General features: G+C 43.8%; 1 protein-coding gene across 2 annotated transcripts in view; it reads left to right on the top strand.

Moving 5' to 3' along the window:
- The first annotated feature begins 6574 nt into the window (after positions 1 to 6574).
- The window catches only part of fads2 (fatty acid desaturase 2), a 50007-nt gene continuing 32606 nt past the window's right edge, over positions 6575 to 23975 (top strand). The window contains exons 1-2 of one of the 2 annotated variants that reach the window (XM_033039057.1): positions 14068 to 14522; positions 22660 to 22674. In XM_033039057.1, the coding sequence (XP_032894948.1) occupies positions 14331 to 14522; positions 22660 to 22674 (207 nt within the window). In that variant the 5' untranslated portion in view covers positions 14068 to 14330. Of the gene's footprint in view, positions 7046 to 14067; positions 14523 to 22659; positions 22675 to 23975 lie in introns of those variants that run through there. The other variant, XM_033039058.1, reaches the window with a different exon arrangement.

Below are 23975 nucleotides of genomic sequence, written 5' to 3'. Positions count from 1 at the left end.
CTGATTTGGTTGATTAGCATGCAAAACAATCTTTTCACTGTAACTCAGTACACATGGTAATAATAAACCTAAATCTAAACATTAAATGTATGTCTAACCTCTTATTTTCTATCCTTCATGATGACTCTTTCAGGGAGGCAACTTTAAGATGGATCGTTTTGGTGGAAGGTCATATTTTAGTGATTCTTTAATGGGTGAAATAATGATACCTGATTGTCATAAGATTAAAATACCATCTGCTAATACTATATTTTAATGAGTTCCAAATCCAAAAATTATAGCAAATGTGTTATTTTACTGGCTCCAACTCAGACGTTCTCTGTCTGGAACTAGAATACAATTAATTAGTAGTCCTATAATAATAATTATTTTGTTTTTAGCAAGGACATGGGAGTTGAATGAGAAACGGTGTTAACATGGAACAGTGAAGTAGGGACTATTGGTCTCTGAATACAAAAAAACTGAGTTGTAGTTACCCATAAATGCAGAAAAAATTATATCTTTACCTTTGGAAGAAGGGTTCCGACCTGAAATGTCGCCTATGCTTTTTTCCCAGAGGTGTTGCCTGACCCGCCAAGTTACTCCAGCTCTTGGTGTTTATCTTCAGTATAACCCAGCATCTCCAGTTCCTTCATGCACATAATATTTTTACAATTTCTTTTTAAAATTAGAGCCTGGAATTTACTGTTCGGGACAGTAGCACACATAATGTACGGTAATCGTAAGGTATTTGCTCTTAATTATATTGTGGACATGAACATTAAAATAAACCTGAAATGCCAAGTAGAATGTTTATACAAATGTATTATACACATCCATTTGTGTTCAAAGAGTGACTTCCAGAACTATTATAAATATCATGTTAATCATGCTACTAACATTAGTATAAATGTATAAAAGTGTTAGTAGATAAAATATAAAAATCTAATTTGTTTGGTTCAGCTCTTAGCTCCGGTCTCGGATTAAAGGGGACCACTCACACCCACACATCCAGAACAGACCGTCTACCCATTTCTTCTTAGGCCCCCTTCGGCCATGGCTGACCATGGTGCCCTTAGGGTGCTATTCCCTATATGGAGGACGGCTGTGGGTGACTTTGTTTAATGTGGGGAGCACAGACAGCCACCCCACGTGGGGTCCTTGACAGATCTGGGTCAGAATCCAATGGCATGGAGTCCAAGACGACCGGAGACCCTTTTCTGCTGCAGCCTTCATCTGCCTTCCCCGCCGTTGTGACGCTCCACTAAGGTCAGCCATCGTCTTCCGCCTGTTCCACCGTTGAGGTCATGGTTGGATTGCTCTTTGGCAGAGACCTCCCCTTCGACCATGGGTGGCCCTACCAGGAGCATAGTTCCAGACGGCATCGCTCTCAGGATCTCAGGTCCACACAAGCTTCTCCACCACGACAAGATGACGATCCGTGGAGAACCATCTACCCATCTAGTGTTAGTATTAATCTTCCTGCACATATGAGGCACACCATCAGTCAGAGGGTAAGGGGTACAGAACATTCTGCACAATGACAGCCCACAGATTCCATCCTTATACATGGACACTATGTTCTAACTTGTTCCCTTTCACTCACTTTGCCAGCTGCCGGATGGATGCACTGTCAGTTTTTTATCCACCAGATTTTCACAATGTGACAAAGACTCACTGGTTTTCTTCTTGCCCAGTCTTTGTCGCGAGTGTTATCGATCATCCAGAGCTAATGTTGTAACTTTAATGTAGACTTTTATCAGTGGTTTTCTAGACTTCCAAGCCTAATCATTGTGGAATTTCATTTGATGTGGTTGAAATGATGTTCAGGAGGTTGATTAAGCTAAATTTATTCTCTTCCTTACACACATTTCTAAGATTCTGTTGGCTTCTATTTTTTTTTTCACCTAATTCTCAAATTTTGAACGTAGGAATTAATGTCATAATTTCATAACGTATATACTTTTAATCTGAAAACCCTTTCCCAAAACAATCACAGTAATGGCACGAGAACTCTCAATACATATAAGAGGGAATGTTTACAAAAGATGACTAACATTTCTGTTATGAAATTCTCAACTTCAATTTACCCTTTCTCTAAGTTCAGAGATAAATGTTACATTTTAGCACTTTGTATAATTTTTCAAAATCAATTTCTGCCCTTTTTTTCATTTAACAAACAGTGAAAGTTACATTTGAAACAAAGTTTCTGTTTTGAGTTACATGATGTGATCCATCCAAAGAGAAACATTTTAATGTACTGAATTACTAATTATCTTCTGGAGGTATATAAGGCCGCACACTTTAAAGTACGCAGTACACTAAGCATGTTAAAGGTTACGGGAAGAAGGCAGGAGAATGGGATTGAGATCAAGTGGCAGAGTAGACCTGATGGGCCGAATGGCCTAATTCTGCTCCTATCTCTTATAAACTTAATTTTGTCCAATTCAAATCCCAAACAGACATTATAAACAGCATGTAAAAAGAAATGAAAAGGATAATAACAACAGAATCCGGCCTGAAATATTAACATCTCTTTCCACAAATGTGACAGACCTGCTGAATGTTTTGCATTTTCTGGTTTTATGTTACCAACAATTTCGTAATTTTCATGTATAAATGAGGAAGTTAAATTATTATTATAGTGGGAACTTGATAGTGTAAAACCCGTGATTAAAGAAGAATAAATTAGGTTTAGGTTTAAATTTATTATTGTTCCGTGTACCGAGATACAGTGAGAAATGTTGTTTTGCATGCTATCCAAACAAATCAGATAATAATGTACATAAATGCAAACTCAAGTACAATGGGTAGAGAAAAAGGACTGCAGAATATAGTTCTCAGTGTTGGAGCAAACCAGTTCCAGAGACAAAGTCCAATGTCCTTAATGGGGACAGGACCCTAACTTATGGAAGGACCGCTCAGAAGCCTGATAACAGTGGGGAAGAAGCTGTTTCCCGAGTCTGATGGTGTGCATTTTCACGATTCTGTATCTTCTGCCCGACAGGAGCTGGGAGAAGAAGAAATGGTTCGAGTTACTGCGGACTTGATAGAGGACTTCAAGACTAGAAAGAGTGAAGAGTGGTAGATGACCTTATGTTGTTGATAATGTGGTAACAATGATACACATTGAGATTAAAGCAAAGAGTGGAACATTGCAATTGGCCATCAGATCTACGCACTACATACAATTGTAGCATCAAAAATCTTTTTTTTTTTGTTTAAACTCATTAACCTACAAACCCGTACGTCTTTGGAGTGTAGGAGGAAACCGGAGCACCCGGAGAAAACCCACACGGTCACAAGGAAAATGTACAATCTCCATACAGACAGCACCTGTAGTCAGGATTGAACCCGGGTCACTGGCACTGTGAGTCAGTAACTCTATTGCCACGCCACCATGCCACCCCAAAAAAGTTAGAATAGGGATAACACAGATCTAGTGAGAATTAGTTCTATCAGCGAAGACTCAGGAGGGCGAAGGGCCTGCTAACATGCTGGATCTCCAAACTAAACTAAGATATTCCTGGTGCAAGCCTGTTTTACTCCCTGTCATCCTTTACACGCTCCCATACAGACGTCACCTTGATTAACTACATTCTGTGCCCGTGCTAGGCCACGTTAACAATTAGATTTGCTTGTGCTCCTGACTCTTCGTATCTCTTTAACTCAAAGGAACAGACCGTCTATTCAAATACAAAATTGCAACTTTGATTAGTTGTTTAAGATACTTTGCTGAAAGATTATATTATTGTGCTTAAATGCCAGGAGCTGAGAAATAATAATGCCACTGTGTAACAAATCATTGGCAAGAGAACGCTGACGAACGTTTTAATTCACTTCATTTCAGCTGCTGCTTGCCAACCTGCTGCAGGTCTGTTAGCACCTGAAATCCCTCTCTCTCTGCCAAATCATTCCCATCCTTAGCAAAACACTAAGTGGTGGAGAAACTCTGTGGGTCAGGCAGCATCTGTGGAGGGAATGGACAGAATTACATTAGCACTATACGACACCCTAGGGACAATTTTCAACATTTACCAAAGCCAATTAACCTATAAACCTGAACACCTTTGAAGTGTTGGAGGAAACTGGAGCACCTGGAGAAAACCCATGTGGTCACAGGGAGTACGTACAAACCCTGTATAGACAGCACCCATAGTCAGGATCGAACCTGGTCCTTGGCGCTGTAAGGCAGCAGTTCTACCATGGCACCACAGTGTCGCACCCTGTCTTACTCATGTCCCCTTGTTTCTCTTTCTCGTTACCCCGGCACAGAATTCCATTACGCTGAAGAAAAAATACAAACTGCTGGGGGAACTCAGTGGGTCAGGCAGCCTCCAGGCAGACTTGACTGGTCAAATGGCCTAATTCTGCTCCTGTGTCTTATGGTTATCCACGGAGGGTCGGGACCCTACGTCAGATTGATTCAGACATGTCACCAGTGGAAAATGTAACTAAATTGAAAATGAAGGATGAGAGGAGGTGACTCAAGAAATGTTCAGGCAATTGGAGATCAGATTGAATCAGGAGGATAAATGCTTTGGGCTTCAGGAACTGCAGGTGTTGGAATCTTGTGCTAAAAATAAAGTTTTGGAGGAACTCAGCAGGTCAGGCATTCCTTTATGAAACAACACCCCAAAGTTCATCTGTCACTTGCCTGGGACTTTGTCCAGGTCCCACCTCTCTTCCAGCTCTCTACTACAATCGGTTTGAAGAAGGGTTGTAACCCAAAACATCACCTGCCCATTCCTTCACAGACGCTGCCTGACCTACATTATCTATTGAGTACAGTGTTTGCAACCTGTTGTGCTGCTGCAAGTAAGAATTCAATTGCTCTGTTTTCAGGACATATGATAATAAAACACTCTTGGTTAAATGGGGTTCTAAAGGAGATACAAGGAACTGAAGATGCTCCTTTACATAAAAGAGACCTAAAGTGCTGGTGTAATTCAGCAGGTCAAGCAGCATATATATGTAAAGGGAATGGGCAGATGACATATTGGGCCTGGACCCTTCTTCGGACAGTTTGTAGTAGGGAGAGCGAAAGCTGGAAGAGAGATGGGGCGGGACAAATGCTGGCAAGTGATAGGTGGATACAGATGAGAGGAGTTTCATTGGCAGATGGGTGAACTAGAGCCAAAGGGGTGTCAGATATGTGGAGGAAAGGAGCCAAAGGGGTGTCAGATAAGGAGAGAAGAGGAGAGAAATGTGAAGCTAAGACGGCATTTGCTTCCTTTATTTCCTGAGCTGTACACCTCAGTTTCACAATGAAAAACGTTACACCAACAGACAATTTCTAAACAAAAAGAGACATGGTGTTCCTCAAAATATCCATGGAACTAATCATTTTACGAAGCATTTTGTAGTAAGGTGACATGAGTTGGATTAACGTCGGAGAAGGGAGAACAGTTCAGGCAGACGTGTTCCTCAGTAAGTCTGTCTAATACTACTGTATTAGCATAACCTATGGAGACACGAGGAACTGCAGATGCTGGAATGTTAAAGATAACACAAAGTGGTTAGATGAGAGGTACAGCATGGAAACAGACCCTTCGGCCCACGCTGACCATCGATCACCCGCTCACACTATGCTATCTCACTTTCGCATTCACTCCCTCCATGGGGTCATTTACCGAGGCAAATTAACCTATGAACGTCTTTGGGATGTGAGGGGAAACCGGATCACATGGAGGAAACAGGGGAGAACATGCAAACTCCACACAGACAGCACCAGAGGCCAGGATCGACCCCGTACCTCGGGCGCAGTGGGGCTCAGAATGCACTGTGGGCGCTAGAGGAACTCAGCGGATCAGTCAACATATGTGGAGGAAAGAACTGCGGATGCTGGTTTCAATCGAAGGTAGACACAAAATACTGGAGTAACTCAGCGGAACGGGCAGCATCTCCGGAGAAAAGGAATGGGTGACGTTTCGGGTCGAGACCCTTCTTCAAACTGATGTCAGGGGAGTGGACGAGACAGAGATAGAAAAGAATAACTCCGCGGGACAGGCAGCATCTCTGGAGAGTAGGAATGGGTGGCGTTCCGTCTCCAATTCATGTCCCCTCACAAAAATGCTGGAGAAACTCAGCGGGTGCAGCAGCAGCATCTATGGAGCGAAGGAGATAGGCAACGTTTCGGGCCCGAAACGTTGCCTATCTCCTTCGCTCCGTAGATGCTGCTGCACCCGCTGAGTTTCTCCAGTATTTTTGTGTACCTTGTGTCCAGCATCTGCAGTTCCTTCTTTAACCCCATTCATGTTCTCCAGCCTGACCCGTTGAGTTACTCCAGACACTCCCGTGTCCCCTTTTGTGCGTTAACAGGAATCTGCAGTTCTTTCATAGTTGGGTAACACTGCGAGGAGGAACCCCGCCTCTACAGAGTCCCGGGGCAGCGAGTCTGGCAACATCTGACCCCTCCCTGTCTGTGAAACGTCCCTCTGTGCCCGATTCAAAAGGAGGAAGACAGAAATCGACGCTATTGAGAAGATTGGGCAAAGTTGGGCAACACAGTGGAGGAACTCCTCGCCGCCGTCATCTCGTTGGAATCAAAGATCCTATGCTCCGCTATAGGATCTTTGGTTGGAATGAGGTTCTCCTGCAAACTCTTAGGGAAGTATCAGCCCCCAACTCGTTCGAAAGATCAGCATTGAACCAATGCCTGCAGACGAGAGCTGTGACACCGCCACTTGATTGGTGCAGAAACTCTGCTGATCACCTAGGTTACAGCATCGTATTAATGGTTAATTCTTGTAGGATGTTGCTGGGCGGGTTGGAAATATAAGATGAAACGCTAAAGCAAAGAGGACAGGTAGAGAGAGAGAGAGAGACACACACACACACACACAGACACAGACAGACAGGCATGGGGAAAGGCGGAGAGAAAAAAGAAGAAGAAGACTTCGAGAAGAAAGTACCCCTTTACACGTGGGACGAGATTGAGAAGCACAATAGCAGGACGGACCAGTGGCTTGTGATTGATAGGAAAGTATACAACATCACCAACTGGGCGCTCAAACACCCGGGAGGGATTCGGGTTATCAGTCATTATGCCGGCGAAGATGCAACGGTAAGGAAACCGCCTTCGTAGAGAATCGGAGCGCATGTAAATTAAAGGCATCCAGCGATGGTGTGATGCATCCGTGCCGTTTGTCACAGACGAGTTTGAGAACATTAATAGCCTTTCCAAAAAATTACAGCGCGTGTGTAAACCCCCTCTCCCCCACCCACAGCGCCTTTTCGGTGAAAATTGTTCTGCAAATTTATTTGGGATGAATTATTGATATGGAATTCTTGCTCGGGGGTTAACACCGGCTTTTTTTATTGGCAAAGGTTCAAGGTTACTCGAGTTCAAGAAATGCAGAGTTACTCTCGGTCATCTGGATCTGTGGCATTTGTGCAGCGCTGCTGTCCGCTGTACAACTCCAGACCTGGTCCACGTCTAGATACTAAATTGCTGCTGTGAAAGTTAAAATATCATTAGGAAACCGGCTCGTTTTAAAATATATAATTAAACAAAATCGACTAAGCAATGACTGTGGTTTTCTCAAAACGTGCATGGATTTGTTGGTAGATTGCAGTTTCTAAAATACCCACTGTAATCTAGGAAAACCGGGATGTACCATACGATATTTTTTTTTCCAGCCACCATTATTCAGTGGGCGGTACGTGAATTCATTCTGCTTTAGAATGCATCTGGAAATTGCTGAAATCCTATTTTATATGAAGAACAGAAATTGTCCTACTCAGTTCTGGCAATGACTTACCATTTAACGTACCACTTGATTCAATGGATAAAAGTATTATTTGGACTGATATACTATATTAACACAATTAAAGTTTCCTTGAAGTAGATTCGTGATAATAATCAGAAATGTGTAAATTATTTCAAAATAACCATATTTTTAAATGTCCAATTCTGGCCTGAATAGAGTGGATGTTTCCACCAATAGGAAAGTCTAGGACCAGAGGCCATAGCCTCAGAATAAAAGGACATACCTTTAGGAAGGAGATGAGGAGACATTTCTTTAGTCAAAGGTTGCTGAATCAGTGGTATTCATTGCCACAGAAGGCTGTGGAGGCTAATTGATATTTTTAAGGCAGACATTGATAGGTTCTTGATTAGTACAGGTGTCAGGGGTTATTGGGAGAAGGCAGGAAAATGGGGTAGAGACGGAAAGATAGATCAGCCATGATTGAATGGCGGAGTAGACATGATTGGCCGGATGACCTAATTCTGCTCCCTCTCACATGAACCTCACTCCCTTCTGAACTTGCTGCTTGTTTAGTTGGATGTCGCTCCATTGATGTATGTCAGATGTTCATGTTCAATGTGGACTTAGACTCTATGTGTTTTCCAAGCTCTTCATCTGTAGGAAATGGTACGTCTCGTATACCTAACCAGCATCTAACGGACTACACATGTAGCTTAATATTGATCAGGATTTGGGAGTTCTGCAGATTGTTGGTAATAGGTGAACATAGGTGAGGTGATAGGCAGATTGTTGAACAGAGATGAAAAGACAGGTGTGAGCTCAAAAAGATAAAGAGTTGTGAATTTTGAAGCTTCGGTGTTGAAAAGTTTGCAATCGGTCTGATGAAGGGTCCTGGCCCAAAACATCATCTGCTCATCTGTTTCAATATGATCTCCAATTGCCTGAACAGTTCTTGAGTCACCTCCTCCCATGCCTTCTCCCAATTTATTTACATTTTCCACTAATGACATCTGTTGCTCAAAGGTAGAGATTGGATTTTTAAATGTTATTGTATTGCTTCAGAGTTCAGTAATTTGCTGGGCAATTTTGGTAGATGTTGCAATTTATTTACAGTTCAATGAGGTTGATGAGCTGTGTTTTGCATGCTATTCAAACCGATCAGATAATAATACAAATAAATACAATCAAGCCAAATTCAAGTACAATAGGTAAAGCAAAGGGGAAGATACAGAATGCAGAATATAGTTCTCAGCATTGTAGTGTACCAGTTCCATAGACAAAGTACAATGTCCTTAATTGGGTAGAGGTAAATCGGACAGTACCCTAGTTTATGGAAGGACTGGTCGGAAGCCTGGTAACAGAGGTTTGGTTTAGTTTAGTTTAATTTAGTTCAGTTTGGAGATACAGTGTTGAAACGGGGTCTTTGGCCCACCACGTCCACACCGACCAACAATCACCCATACACTAGTTCTATCCTACACACTAGGGATAATTTACAGAAATCAATTAGCCTACAAATCTGCACATCTTTGGGATGTGGGAGGAAACTGGAGCTCCCAGTAGAGACGTTGTTTCTGAGTCTGGTGGTGCATGCTTTCAAGTTACTGTATCTTCTGCCCGACAGGAGAAGAGGTATTTTCATAAGCCACTTCAAGTAATCAGGTAATCAGACTTTACTGGACTCATCTTGCACTAAAAGTCCCATACACTGTGGACGGCTCAATTGTGATCATGTGTAGTCTTTTCGCTGACTGGTTAGCATGCAACAAAAAGCTTTTCACATGACAGTAAACCATACAAAACTAAACTTATCAGAGATTTCTCAAAAGGATTGACTCAGTTTTGTACAATGGTTTGTGTTCTCTATAGAATGCTCTAATTGTTATGGATTGGAATCTTGCAACAGCAGGGTGTGAAGAATTGTATCCCATTACCCTGCAATGAGATGCATTTGGTTAGATAATAGTGTGAGTCATCAGTGAAACCGCAGCACATGTAACCCATTTGGGGCATAATACGGGCAGACGAAAACAGAAGGTCAGCTGGTAAATTACAGGCAAATGAAGTAGATTGTTTGCCCAGTGATTGAACTGATTCAGCTTCTGTCCTCGCTCTTCAGATGAAGTGATGACGTAGGGACCCTGGCCCTGAACTTCACGGTGCAATTACCCAAACTGAATGATACTGTCACTGCGCTGGTGGTTTTCAGTGAGCTGTTAAATCTTCTTTTGAAGCTGCCCTTGATAAATTCATGGGTAAGTGTGTCACAGTTGCTAAGCAGGTCTCCGTCCCATGCCGTTAGCTCATTGCAGCTGAGGCAATGACTTTAAACTTTAGAGATACAGCGTGGACACAGGCTCTGCGGCCCACTGAGCCTGCGCCAACCAGCGATCACCCCATACACTAGCACTATCCTACACGCTAGGGACAATTTACAATTTACAGAAGCCAATTAACCTAAAAACCTATGCGTCTTTGGAGTGTGGGAAAAAAACGGAGTGGCAGTGGATAACCCATGCGGTCACAGGAAGAACGTACAAACTCCGTACAGACAGCGCCCATTATCCAGATTGAACTCGGGTCTCTGGCACTGAAGGCAGCAACTCTATCGCTGTGCAAAGTGCTGTGCCGTTGTGCTAGTGGATGTTGTATTGTAGAGAGCGATGGAATCCTTCAGTGAGAAGCCATTTAGCAATTCAAGCCTGACAGACCCTCTGAAATAACTGTTTATTTTCATGATTCCACAGAGTCGGGTTCAAATAATCCAGGGCGGCACAGTGGCGCAGCTGGTAGTGCCGCTCCCTCACGGCACCAGAGACCTCGGGTACTGTCTGTGTGGAGTTTGCGCCTTCTACCTGTGACAACGTGGGTTTCCTCTAGGTGCTCCAGTTTCATTCCACATCCCCAAGACATGTGGGCTTGTAGGTTATTTGGCCTCTGTAAATTGCTCCGAGTGTGCAGGATGTGGATGTGAAAGTGGAATAACAGAACTAGTGTGAACGGGTGATCAATGATCGATGTGCACATGGTGAGCCGAAGGGCCTGTTTCCATACTGTACCTCTAAAACTAGACTAAACGAAAGCCAACTATGCCATATGTTTTCTAATCACCTTATCAACTCATCCTCTTGCCTTCAAGCCTTTATGAATCTCCTGGGACTCCTTTGGTCTTCTGCTCCTGCCCAGTAGTATCATTTACAGAATACTATCTTGTCCAGGGTATCTCTCCCAAGTGCATCAGTGCAAATTAACACAATTATCTCGTCACCTGTGGATTTTATCATTCCTATTATATCCGTCTGAAATCCGTTCCTATCCTATTCATTATTTACCATTGTGATCTTGTGTTTCATCTCCACTCTTCAACAGTTTCACAGCTGTGCCCAAGTCCAGGCTGTTTAAACAAGGAAAGCAAACAAGATGTTCCAATAGCATCTCACAGCGCCAGAGATCCGGGTTCGATCCTGACCTCGGGTGCTGTCACAATCAATCACAATCACAATCACAATAATACTTTATTAGCCAAGTACGTTTTGCAACATTAGAGGAATTTCATTTGCCAAGTCAGTCATACAAATAAAAAGCAACGGAACACACAAAATACATTTGAACGTAAACACCCACCACAGTGACTCCTCCACATTCCTCACTGTGATGGAAGGTGAAAAAAAAAGTTCAAATCTCTTCCCTTCTTTGCTCGCCCGCAGTCAGTGGCCTGGAGCCATCTGTTGACGGGACGATCTTGACTCCCGTAGCCGGCAGCGTTTTGGCCCTCCTCATCGGGCTGATCAGTTCCTGCATCAGGGGGATGTCAGCTCTCCCGCGCCGGGCGATTGAACACCACGTCTGGGCTGGTCAAGCCTCTGCGTCGTCAGAGCTTCCTGACTCGGCCTCTCCCGAGACTGCGAGCTCATGATGGTAAAGTCCGCAGGCTATGATTGGAGCGATCCCAGGCAAGGGATCGACCCCAATGTTAAGTCCAAGCCTCGCGGTGGGGCTCAAAGTCAGTCCGAGGAGGCCTCCAGCTCCATCGATGGTAGGCCGCAGAGCGACCAGAGATGCGACCCGGAAAACAATAGCATCTCCGGCAAGGTAAGAAACTGAAAAAATGTTTCCCCCGACCCCTCCCCCCACATAAAACAAACCGGAGAACATTTACACAGACTTTTAAAACGCATTAAAAATAAAAATAAAAGACAAAAAAACAGACAGACTGTTGGCGGGGCTGCTAATTGTGTGGCACCCCTGGTGGTGGGGTTTGCTTGTTCTCCCTGCGACTGCGTGGGTTTCCTCCAGGTGCTCCAGATACTTTAATTCATACCTTAGAGAGATAGCGTGGAATCACAGCCTTCAGCCCAGTGAGTCCATGCCCACTAGCATTCACCCTGTACACAACACAGTCTCAGGGAGGTACACACAAATGCTGGAGAAACTCAGCGGTTGCAGCAGCATCCATGGAGCGAAGGAAATAGGCAACGTAGTTGCTCCATAGATGCTGCTGCACCCGCTGAGTTTCTCCAGCAATTTTGTGTACCTTACTGAGGGAAGAGATGGTAGGTTAAATAACATTGAGATGTAGACCTGCCCTGTTTTAATTCACTGATGGAACCGGTTTAGTGATGTTCATCTACTTAGCTCAAGGGCACAAAAGACAATGGTTATAGGGTGATTTCACGAAAGGTCACTGGAGCGTAAATCCCCACTCACGTGACCGAAAATTTTAACTGGGGGACAAGCGTCACTTCCGGTACATGTTAGTGAATGGGAAAACACGCACTTTCACACCCGTTAAAAACATCGAAAACGGCCAGTTTTTGAGCTGCAATTAAGTGAGCCAGTCGGGGTGACCGTGAGGTACAGCAACCTAAATTTACAGTCCAAAAAAAAGATAGAAACTAAGGTAAATACAAGAGCGAGCTGAAGGTGTAAAAAAGGCGGAAGTGTTAGCGGACTTTTTTCTTGGAGATTTAAAGATCCAAAATATCGGGAATTATCGCGTTTGCTCGCTGCATTTCATCAAAAGTGGCATTATTGACTTTTTATCTTTATTCATTTGTTATATGAAAAGTATTAAAAGTTAGAAATCCTTCAGTAAAATTGCAAAATCAGGTGGGTTTTAACATGCAAAATGAACACGCTTCTGAAGCTCCATTTACCATTTAAATAATCGTAAGCTTGCATCTCAGTAAAATTTATTTCAAAACGCATTGATAGTTTACGATTATTTAAATGGTAAATGGAGCTTCAGAAGCGTGTTCATTTTGCATGTTAAAACCCATCTGATTTTGCAATTTTACTGAAGGATTTCTAACTTTTAATACTTTTCATATAACAAATGAATAAAGATAAAAAGTCAATAATGCCACTTTTGATGAAATGCGGCGAGCAAACGCGATAATTCCCGATATTTTGGATCTTTAAATCTCCAAGAAAAAAGTCCGCTAGCACTTCCGCCTTTTTTACACCTTCAGCTCGCTCTTGTATTTACCTTAGTTTCTATCTTTTTTTTGGACTGTAAATTTAAGTAGCTGTTCCTCACGGTCACCCCGACTGGCTCACTTAATTGCAGTTCAAAAACTGGCCGTTTTCGATGTTTTTAACGGGTGTGAAAGTGCGTGTTTTCCCATTCACTAACATGTACCGGAAGTGACGCTTGTCCCCCAGTTAAAATTTTCGGTCACGTGAGTGGGGATTTACGCTCCAGTGACCTTTCGTGAAATCACCCTATACCATAGTTAGATAAAAATGCTGGAGAAACTCAGCGAGTGAGGCAGCATCTATAGAGTGAAGGAATCAGTGACGTTTCGGGTCGAGACCCTTCTTCAGACTTATACCATAGTTGTTTAACAAATAGAGCTGGTTAAATATGGAGAAAACCTAAAGTATAGAGTTGCTGTCTAACAGCGCCAGAGACCCAGGTTCAATCCTGACTACAGGTGCTGTCTGTCAGGGAGTTTGTATGTTCTTCCTGAGTTTCTCCAGCATTTTTGTGTACCTTCGATTTTCCAGCATCTGCAGTTCCTTCTTTAACCCCATTCATGTTCTCCAGCCTGACCCGTTGAGTTACTCCAGACACTCCCGTGTCCCCTTTTGTGCGTTAACCGGAATCTGCAGTTCTTTCATAGTTGGGTAACACTGCGAGGAGGAACCCCGCCTCTACAGAGTCCCGGGGCAGCGAGTCTGGCAACATCTGACCCCTCCCTGTCTGTGAAACGTCCCACTGTGCCCGATTCAAAAGGAGGAAGACAGAAATCGACGCTATTGAGAAGATTGGGCAAAGTTGGGCAACACAGTGGAGGAACTCCTCGCCGCCGTCATCTCGTTGGAATCAAAGATCCTATGCTCCGCTATAGGATCTTTGGTTGGAATGAGGTTCTCCTGCAAACTCTTAGGGAAGTATCAGCCCCCAACTCGTTCGAAAGATCAGCATTGAACCAATGCCTGCAGACGAGAGCTGTGACACCGCCACTTGATTGGTGCAGAAACTCTGCTGATCACCTAGGTTACAGCATCGTATTAATGGTTAATTCTTGTAGGATGTTGCTGGGCGGGTTGGAAATATAAGATGAAACGCTAAAGCAAAGAGGACAGGTAGAGAGAGAGAGACACACACACACACACAGACACAGGCAGACAGGCATGGGGAAAGGCGGAGAGAAAAAAGAAGAAGAAGACTTCGAGAAGAAAGTACCCCTTTACACGTGGGACGAGATTGAGAAGCACAATAGCAGGACGGACCAGTGGCTTGTGATTGATAGGAAAGTATACAACATCACCAACTGGGCGCTCAAACACCCGGGAGGGATTCGGGTTATCAGTCATTATGCTGGCGTGGACCACGTGGGTTTCCTCCCACACTCCAAAGACAAGATGTACAGGTTTGTTTGTTAATTGGATTCGGTAGAAATTGTAAATTGTCCCTTGTGTGTAGGATAGTGCTAGTGTATGGGTATGGTTGGTCTATGCGGACTCGGTGGGCCAAAGAGCCTGTTTCTGCTGTATCTCTAAATGTAACTAAATTAAACACAAGTCAACTTCATGAAGCTGCAAACAGCTGAACAATGTGGCTGATGGATTTTCACTTTAATTCATAGTGTTGCTGGTCAAGGAAGAAAAGGAGAATTAAACTATATCAATTGAAATTGTTAGATGAATTGGGTGACAAGAACATTGTCCTTTAAAATAACAAAAGAGGTTTTCGATGTCGAGCAATGATAAGAGAATCCTGATTTACAAGATTACCAATTTTAATACTAAATGGTCTAACTCCAACTTTATTAAATGTTGGCCATTTTCTATGAATAATAAAGATAGACACAAAGTGTTGGAGTAACAGCAGATCAGGCAGCATCGCTGGAGAAAAAGGATGGTTGACGTTTTGGGTCGGGACCCTTCTTCAGGCTCGAAGGGCCGAATGGCCTACTCCTGCACCTATGTTCTATTTTTTTCTATGTTTCAGACTGAAAGTGGGGTGGGGAGGGGGGGATATCATACACAATCTGTACCACTGTGGCCTTTTAAGAGAATAAAATATAGCATTTTGTAGTATCTGGCAGCAAATATCACCTAAACCTAATTTGAAATGAATTCATGAAAAATGTTCAAGTTGGAAAAGCCTTCATTTGTACGATCAAACTTGGGAGCACTGCTGTAGTTACCAATGTCTTTAATTCATGCATGGACATTGTGGGCCAAAGGGCATGTTACTGTTCTGTACTGATCTATGTTCTTTGTTCTATGTTAGTCAAATTAGCTTGTCCAAGAAGTGTGCTCTTTATTTATTAAATTGCATGCTAGATACATGACACTTTTCCTATCCAACGGGTGATTAGTTGTAATGTATTCCTGGGCATTAAAATATCAATATCAAGAAACCTACTTGAAACTGTGGACATTATGATTAATCTAGTTCTGTATCCTCCCCTGAGGCCCTGGAACTTCAAAAAAAGCGAAGAAAGATATTCCTCTTGCATTCATGCAGTGACTTGTAGACTTTCGAGATACAATGCGGAAACAGGGCCTTCGTCCCACCGAGTCCACGCTGACCAACAATCCCCCCCGTACACTAGCACTCTCCTGCACACTAGGGACAGTCTACATCTTTTTTATCAAAGCCAATTAACCTACAAACCTTGTGTCTTTGGAGTGTGGGAGGAAACAGCAGTACCCGGAGAAAACCCACGCAATCACAGGGAGAATGTACAAACTCCGTACAGACAGCACCTGTAGTCAGGATTGAACCTGTGCCTCTGACGCTGTAAGGCAGCAGCTCTACTGCTGTGCCACTGTGGATCAAAACCAGTCTAGTGATAGTCCACACATCAACTTCTGGACTAGATTCCTTCTGTAGGAGTAGTCAAAAAGCTTGCAGAGAACCACACACATTGCACAAGCCCAGAATTGCAACTTAAGGCAATAGACAATAGGTGCAGGAGTAGGCCATTCGGCCCTTCAAGCCAGCACCGCCATTCAATGTAATCATGGCTGATCATCCCCAATCAGTACTCCATTCCTGCCTTCTCCCCATATCCTCTGACTGCTATTTTTAAGAGCCCTATCTAGCTCTCTCTTGAAAGCATCCAGAGAACCTGCCTCCACCGCCATCTGAGGCAGAGAATTCCACTGTTCCAACACCTGTTGGATAAGAAAAGCTGTCATATATCTAGTCTACAATTTCATAAATTAAGCGCACAACACTTGGACAAATTAATTTGACAAACATAGAACATAGACCATACTACAGTACAGCACAGGAATAGGCCCTGTGGCCCACAATGTCCATGCTGAAAATGATGCCAAGCAAAACTAATCCCCTCTGCCTGCAAATGATCCATATCCCTCCATTTCCTGCATGTTCATGTGGCCAATCCACAAACCTCTAAAACACTACTATCATATCTATCTCCTCCACCACCACCCCTGGCATTGCCATCCAGGCACCTAACACCATTAAAAAAAACTTTCCCAACAAATCTCCTTTAAGCTTTGTCCCTCTCACCGTATAGTTATGCTCTCTAGTCTTTGACATTTTCATCCCAGGAAAACATACTCTATCTTTGCCTCTCATAATTATAAATACTTCTATCAGGTTAATCAAAATGTGTTTGCCCCTTATCAGTCCAAGTTGTCCATGCCTTAGTGCATTAGTGCACGGATTGCTTCATTATCTGAGGAGTTGCAGATGGAAATGAACACTGTGCGATCACCAGTGAAGCATCCCACATCTGACCATATCTTAGAAGGAAGGTCACTGATGAAACAGCTGAAAATCTTTGAGCTAAATATGTGTAGCTTTATTGGAAGGTCGGTGGGGGCGCTGTGAGACAGCTGCGTTATTTCTACTTTTTTTTTTTTTTTGGTGTGTCTAGTGTCAGTTTGGATGTATTTCGGTATGTCTTATGTGGGGGGGAGGGGAAAGGGGGAAATCGCTTTTGGCCGCCTCGTTCACGGAGAGGCGACTTTTTCCATGTCATCTCCCTCGCTGCCTAACATCATGGAGCCTTTCCCGGAATCGGGCCCGGAGCATTGGCAGCAGGCGCAGCGTGGACTTTCCATCGCAGAGCGAGCAAAACTTTGCCGGGGATCGCCAGAGAGGAGTGCTCCGAATGCTGGCCTGGTGTTGTTGACGTCATGGGACTGTGGTCTGCGGAGCTTCTAGCCGCGGGCGTGGCGTGGACTTACCATCCGGAGCCTGGGATCCCTCGCTAGGGATCGCTGGAGAAAATCTCCGACCGCCGGCCTGCGGCCTATAACATCCTGATGCCGCGGACTCCGGTAGGAAAGTGCCGATTCGGGACCTCCAAGCCGCGGAGTCTGTGGCCGCGACCACGGATGAACAAGGGAGGAGGACTGGCTGAACTTTGTTGCCTTCCTCCACAGTGAAGAATGCTGTGGTGGATGTTTGTGTTACATTTTATTGTGTATTGTGTGTTCTTTTTAAGTGTATCGCTGCTGGCAAATTCATTTCACTGCATGTAATGTGCATGTGATGAATAAAATTGACTTTGACTTTGGAAAATGACATTTTCTTTGTAAAATTTACAGAATAAAGGAATTGGGCTTTCTAGTACCAAAGTATTTTGCTTAAAAAAAGGACACAACGGGTCAGGTAGCATGGTCGGAACCCTTCTTCATCGATAGGGGTGCTTCAGGTCGGTACCATCTGAAGAATGATCCAGATCCGAAATGTCACCTATCCATGTTCTCCAGAGATGCTGCCTGAGTTACCCCAGCACTATATGTCCTTTTAGTAAACCAGCATCTCGTTTCCAGTTCCTCGTTTCCAACAAACATTGACACAAAGTGTCGGAGTAACTCAGCGGGTCACGCGGCATCTCCAGAGATGCTGTCTAACCTGCTGAGTTACTCCAGCACTTTGTGTATTTCTTTGGTATCAACCAGCATCTGTCATTCCTTGTTTCTACATTCCTCGTACCTCAAACATTTTATTTGAGAAAATGTTTTGAGATAAGTCCAAAACAATTCTGTAATTATATTTTACTCTCTGGTAATGAGTTAATATTTAGTTAATATCAAAAAATAAGAGCATTAACTTTTGGCTCATTAGTACCATTGTTGTGTGAATGAGCGGTATCTCAATTACAAATTTAGGTGTCAAATCCTGCTCTGTAGCTTTGCACCAGGATAATTTGGGATCTCACTTCAGAGAATGATGCATTGAAAGATTGCAATCTTTCATGGACCTTTAAACCGTGTTAGTGATACACAATGCTGAGGTCAAAAGTAAGAAAGGAATTTATCAGTACCTATCACTCCTCAAAGTGGGTTTTCTGTTTTCTGTGTTGCCTGTTGTAGTTAGAGCAGTGGAATGCTGTAATATCCTCCAAACTCTTCACAACCAGGAACATCAATTATGGAGTGCAACATGTACACCATCTAGGACAGGTGTCGGCAACCTTGTTCTTCATAGGGGCCAGGATGCATGTCTGTGAGCGGATGGCAGGCCACATCTATCACGTGTACACATGGATCCCGCCCCGAATGGCAGGCATCAAATCACGTGTTCACATAGATCCTGCCCCTTCGAGGACACCACCTGGAGCACTGGCCCCTAGTTACGAGCGCTCACGAACACGGCGTACCATTGCCTTGTCTCTGTCCTGAAGGCGGTGGCTCAAATACTCACACTCACTCGTCCCCGGCCTATTGACAATCCCGATCGCCACAGTGAAGCCCAGACACAGAAGGTGCGCGGCCGTGCCGGCAGCTTTGCGCAAGATGCGGTACAGCCAGAGCTCGGTGCTGCTTGGCGGAACTGGAGATGACGGAAGTCTGCCGGCCAGCTAATTACGGGGAAAAAAATACGCCTGCGGGCCGGATAATTTCGGCCTGGGGGCCATAGGTTGCCGACCCCTGATCTAAGACAACGTAGCCCACCCACTACCTTCTCTCCAAACTCTGAACAGCACCCTTCATTCCATCCACCTCGATACATATTTCCTCCCCCCTCTTCCCTGGATTCGCATCGATTTCTCTCCGTCCCCCTAACCCCCATCCCCTTCCACCTGTATTCCTTCCTCTGGCTTCACAATTCGAACCTCTTCTATCCTTATTTCATAATTTTGGTCTTTCCATCCCTTTGCCCAACCACCTGCAAATCAACTCCCCCTCTCCACACATGACATATCCATCTATCATTTCCCAGGCTTTGTTCTACCTCCAACTATCTTCCAGCTTTATCATCCTCCACCACAATCAGTCTGAAGAAGGGTCCCAACCCAAAACGTCAGCTATTCATGTTCTCCGGAGATGTTACCTGACCCGCTGAGTCACTCCAACACTTTGTGTCTTTTTTTGGTAAACCAGCATCTGCAGTTCCTTGTGTCTCCTTTAGAACCTCCTTTCATCAAGAGTGTTTTATTGTCACATGTCCTGAAAAGAGAACAATGAAATTCTTACTTGCAGCAGCACAACAGGCTTGGAAACACTGTACTCAATAGATAATATAATGAGCACACAAAATAAAAGAAGTTCAATAAGTAAAATAAAACAATATAATGCTAAAACAAAACAAAGCCAAAGTCCCTTGTGGAACGCAGCCAGTTTGGAGTTCAGAGTTTAGCTGGAGTGTGCAGTGTTCAATAGCCTGATGGTTGTTGGGAAGAAGCTGCTCCTGAACCTGGATGTTACAGTTTTCAGGCTCTGGTACCTTCTTCCCGATAGCAGGAGTGAAATGAGAGCATTGCTGGGGTGGTGTGGGTCTTTGATGATGCTGGCTGCCTATTTGAGGCAACGATGCTTGCAGATCCCCTTGATGGTGGGTTGGTGATTAACCGTAACAGACAATTCTCACAAAAAGTAGTGAGATAAGGAGATAAGGAGAGAAGCGTGTTCTCCGATGATGGTAGGTACTGCCTCTCCTTTGGATGAGATGATGCCCAGTATGTTCTTGGCTGGTTAGTTACAGGTGCTAGCTGTGCCCACAAGAGCAAGGCTGTGTGTCAATGTTTCTGTGTTTCAGATCATCTTGACAAGTATCAGATGAAAGTCTTCATGGTTGAATTTAGGGTGGCACTGCTGACAGAGGTGTTTTTTTACAGTGCCAGGGGCCCATGCTTGATCCTCTCCTCGGGTTCTGTCTGTGTGCAGTTTGCACGTTCCACCTGTGACCAAGTGGTTGTTCTGGTTTCCTCCTGCATCCCAGGGATGTGCGGGTTTGCAGGTTATTTGGCTGTAAATTGCCTCTAGTGTGTAGTGAGTGAATGCAAAAATGGGATCATATGTGCACAGGTCATCGATGGCCAGCATGGACGCAGTGGGCTGAAGGGCCAGTTTCCATGCTGTATCTTTCAAACAATCGGCTGTGTGTGCAAGATATGCAAGATATAATTGTGTGCGTTGGAGTAATATTAATTTAATGTGGGTACATTGAAGCAAATGATTAATGTGGATGCTTGGTAGGTGAGTGGGGAATATGTACATTGAGTAATATCTAAGACTAATGATACAGTTGATGGTGTGGCATTTCAAGATCTATTCACCCACGTAATTTTTTTCTGCAGCAAAGTTCACTGGTATTTGATTCCTGCGGTTGAATGTTGCAGTTATCTCTGCCCACTCCTTTTGCATCGTATGTCTAGGGCATGCCCTGCCCCAAACATCAGAAGTCGCTACCTCCAATGCTTCATGGAAAAAACTATGGCATTGCCTTGCAGATTATTGGCACACAGGCACACTGTCCAAAGGCAAGGCAGTGGGAGGAAACTGGGTCGGGATTCACAGGGGGAAATCAACCTGGATTACAGCTCCTGATCATTATCCAATGGGAGCTGAGTGGGTGACTAATGAAACCAAACTACATTCACTGTGGTGGAAAGATTGGCTCTTGCATTACAAACAAGGGCGTCCAAACCAGGACTTGACACGCAACTTCTACTGCTCCCTCTGGCACTTGGCATGGAATCCCTGCTGTCGCTTCAGGCTCTTGGGTTGAAACCTCTGGTCGCATAATGCAGAAATAAAAACTTGGAAGGTTTTAACTATTCCAGAAAAAAAAACTGTTTAGCAAAGAAAAGGGACCAGCTAATTTAAATGAGTATAAAAGCGTGGAACAGCCTAATTTTTCCTCGGGGTGTATGTCGGGAAATTTAAATCTTAGGAGCTTCAATATGAGGTGTGTGCATTCCTGTCAATTGGCTGCTGGTTGTCGATCAGCACATTGCAAAAACAAGAGGCCGATTGTGTTTCACATGGGAATTAAGAATGATGCCAAGATCGTGATTAGCTGGTGGAAGGAATGCTATTCAGATGGAGATTTTCAGGATCCTGAGGTTGTGCAAATGTTTTAACATTTCAGTCAGTATCCTCAATGACAAAGGATAGTGCAATGATGGAAAGACGAACTGGGCAATGCAAATGAAACATGCTGTGATTAGAAATGTGGATGCACAAAACTTAATTCAGAGACACACGGTGCTGTAATCTTGAGCAAATTGCAAAGCGCTGGAGGAACTCAGCAGGTCAGGCAGCATCTGGGATGGGAATGGACAGATGACTTTTTGGAGAGAGACCCTTCTTCAGGTTGATAGGAGTGGGGAGGAGGATGGGGAGGGAAGCTGGAAAAGAGAGATTGGGGTGGGACAAAGCTGATGGATGCAGGTGGTTGAGGTTTTATTTTGTTTAAAACTTAATACTGGTAGAAAGGAAAACTTAGAAACCGTGTGTTTGTCTGAAACACAAGCAGAAGTGGCTGATAAATTTCAAGAGGGCATCAATGCGAAGAAAGTGTAATAGCAGATTGTTATATCGTTCAAGGAATCTTTCCTCTAGCCACTATGATTGAAGTCAGGGGTAAGGAGATAATTTTGATACGCATGCGAGCTCTCCACAAGACACGCAAAGCCGTCCGAAGATAAATCTTCAAAACCCAGTCTCTTCATTAATAGTTTCTTTATTGTCGTAGTAAAAACAGTAAGATATTCATCCAAACTTCTTCTTGTTTAAGTACATTTTGATCTTACTCGTAGTCAAACTCGTGCATGGTCGTAAGCTGTGCCTTCTTCCCCATGCTTCTTCCAACTAAACTAAAAACTACTAGCGCGTCTGCGTGAGAATCCCACCCTCAAACACACCTCCGACCACGTAATTAATCTCACCCACATAATTACAGGCAGATATACTAAGATTTTATATGTATTTTACGGTGTTTTTATATGCAATGTATTTTATGTAATGTTGGCCGTTGTCTGGACCTTGAGTCCGAAATAAAGTTTAATAATAATAATAATAATAATAATAATGCAATCCAAAGGCTCCCCAACCAAAACGTCACCAATCCATGTTCTCCACAGATGCTGCCTGACCCGCTGAGTTTCTCCAGCACTTTGTGTCTTAAGGCAAGGCAGACTCCTCCCAGTGGGAGATTGCTTCTGGCACAACCCTCCATTTCCATCAGGATGATTAGTTTCCACCGGATCCTGAATAAAAATGATAGCTTGCTCCAGAATAGGGCGATGGTGCAGCGGTACAGTTGCTGCCCTACAGCGCCAGAGACATGGGTTTGATCCTGACTATGGGTGCTGTCTGTATGGAGTTTGTACGTTCTCTCCGTGAATGCATGGGTTTTCTCCAGGTGCTCCGGTTTCCTCCCACACGCCAAAGACCTACAGGTTTGAAAGTTAATTGGCTTTGATAAAATTGTAAATTGTCCCGAGAGTATAGAATAATGTTAGTATCCGGGGTGGACTTGGTGGGCCGAAGAGCCTGTTTCCACACTGAATCTCTAAAGTCGAAATATAGTTAGTTTTTTTACATTGTAAACCTCTGGAACATCAAACTGATTTAGTGATCCAAAAACACAGAAGGCTAGGCTGACTCAATGCTCACAACGTGCCATCACATTGCAATGGAGACTGAAGGAAATGGAGATGCTGGAATGCTGAGCTAAACACAATCCACTGGAGAAACTCAGTAAGTCAGGCAGCATCTGTGGAGGGAATGGACAGATGACGTTTTGGATCGGGTCCCTTCTTCACATTAGTGTATATGTATTGTTAGTAGACCTGAACAGTTATCATCTCCAGGTTTAGATGATCTGGTGCATCTGATTCTGACCAGTTTAACCAAGTTGAATTCACATCAAGCTGATGCTGATCGTCTATCTTTATACAAATTCCATATAAAATCCGTGAAAGCTGGAAATCCCAAATATGAAGAAAAAAGCTGAAGTATGCGTGGAATTTGGTCAAAGCTGCTCTTGGTCCAGTGTCAGAACCTTGTAATTTATAAGCAGACTTTCACTGCCAGCAACGTTGGCAGAATGGGGGGATTCCAAGGAAGTTCATACTCTGGCTGTACAAATCATTTGAAGAATAAAAATGGTTGATTGTTTTATGTTGGTCTTTCAGTCAGCCCAACAAATGAAAAGAATCAGCCAAACGAGTTTCTATAGGTAAACCTAAGAACAAAATAAAATGAGTGAGGGCTGAAAGAAAGGTCCTGATCCAAAACGTCACCTGTAAATGTTCTCCAGAGATGCTGCCTGACCCGCTGAGTTACTCCAGCATGTTGTGTCTTCTTTCCTGGTGCCTACTGTTGCATCTTGTAAATGGTACACGCTGCAGGCACAGTGGACTGGTGATCGAGCGATCAAATGTTTCAAATGGTTGATATGGGGAGGTAAAAGTGGACTGTTTTATCACGGATGGTAACCAAAGTATTCATGTGGCTGGTTCTATTGAGTTACATTTTGAAGACATCTCAGTTCTGTTGAAGGGTCATAGAGTCATGCAGCATGGAAACAGGCCCTTCGGCCCAACATGACCA

This window comes from Amblyraja radiata, chromosome 20 (assembly GCF_010909765.2).
Source record: "Amblyraja radiata isolate CabotCenter1 chromosome 20, sAmbRad1.1.pri, whole genome shotgun sequence".
Lineage (NCBI taxonomy): Eukaryota > Metazoa > Chordata > Chondrichthyes > Rajiformes > Rajidae > Amblyraja > Amblyraja radiata.
This window is presented reverse-complemented; position numbering and strand designations above follow the sequence as displayed.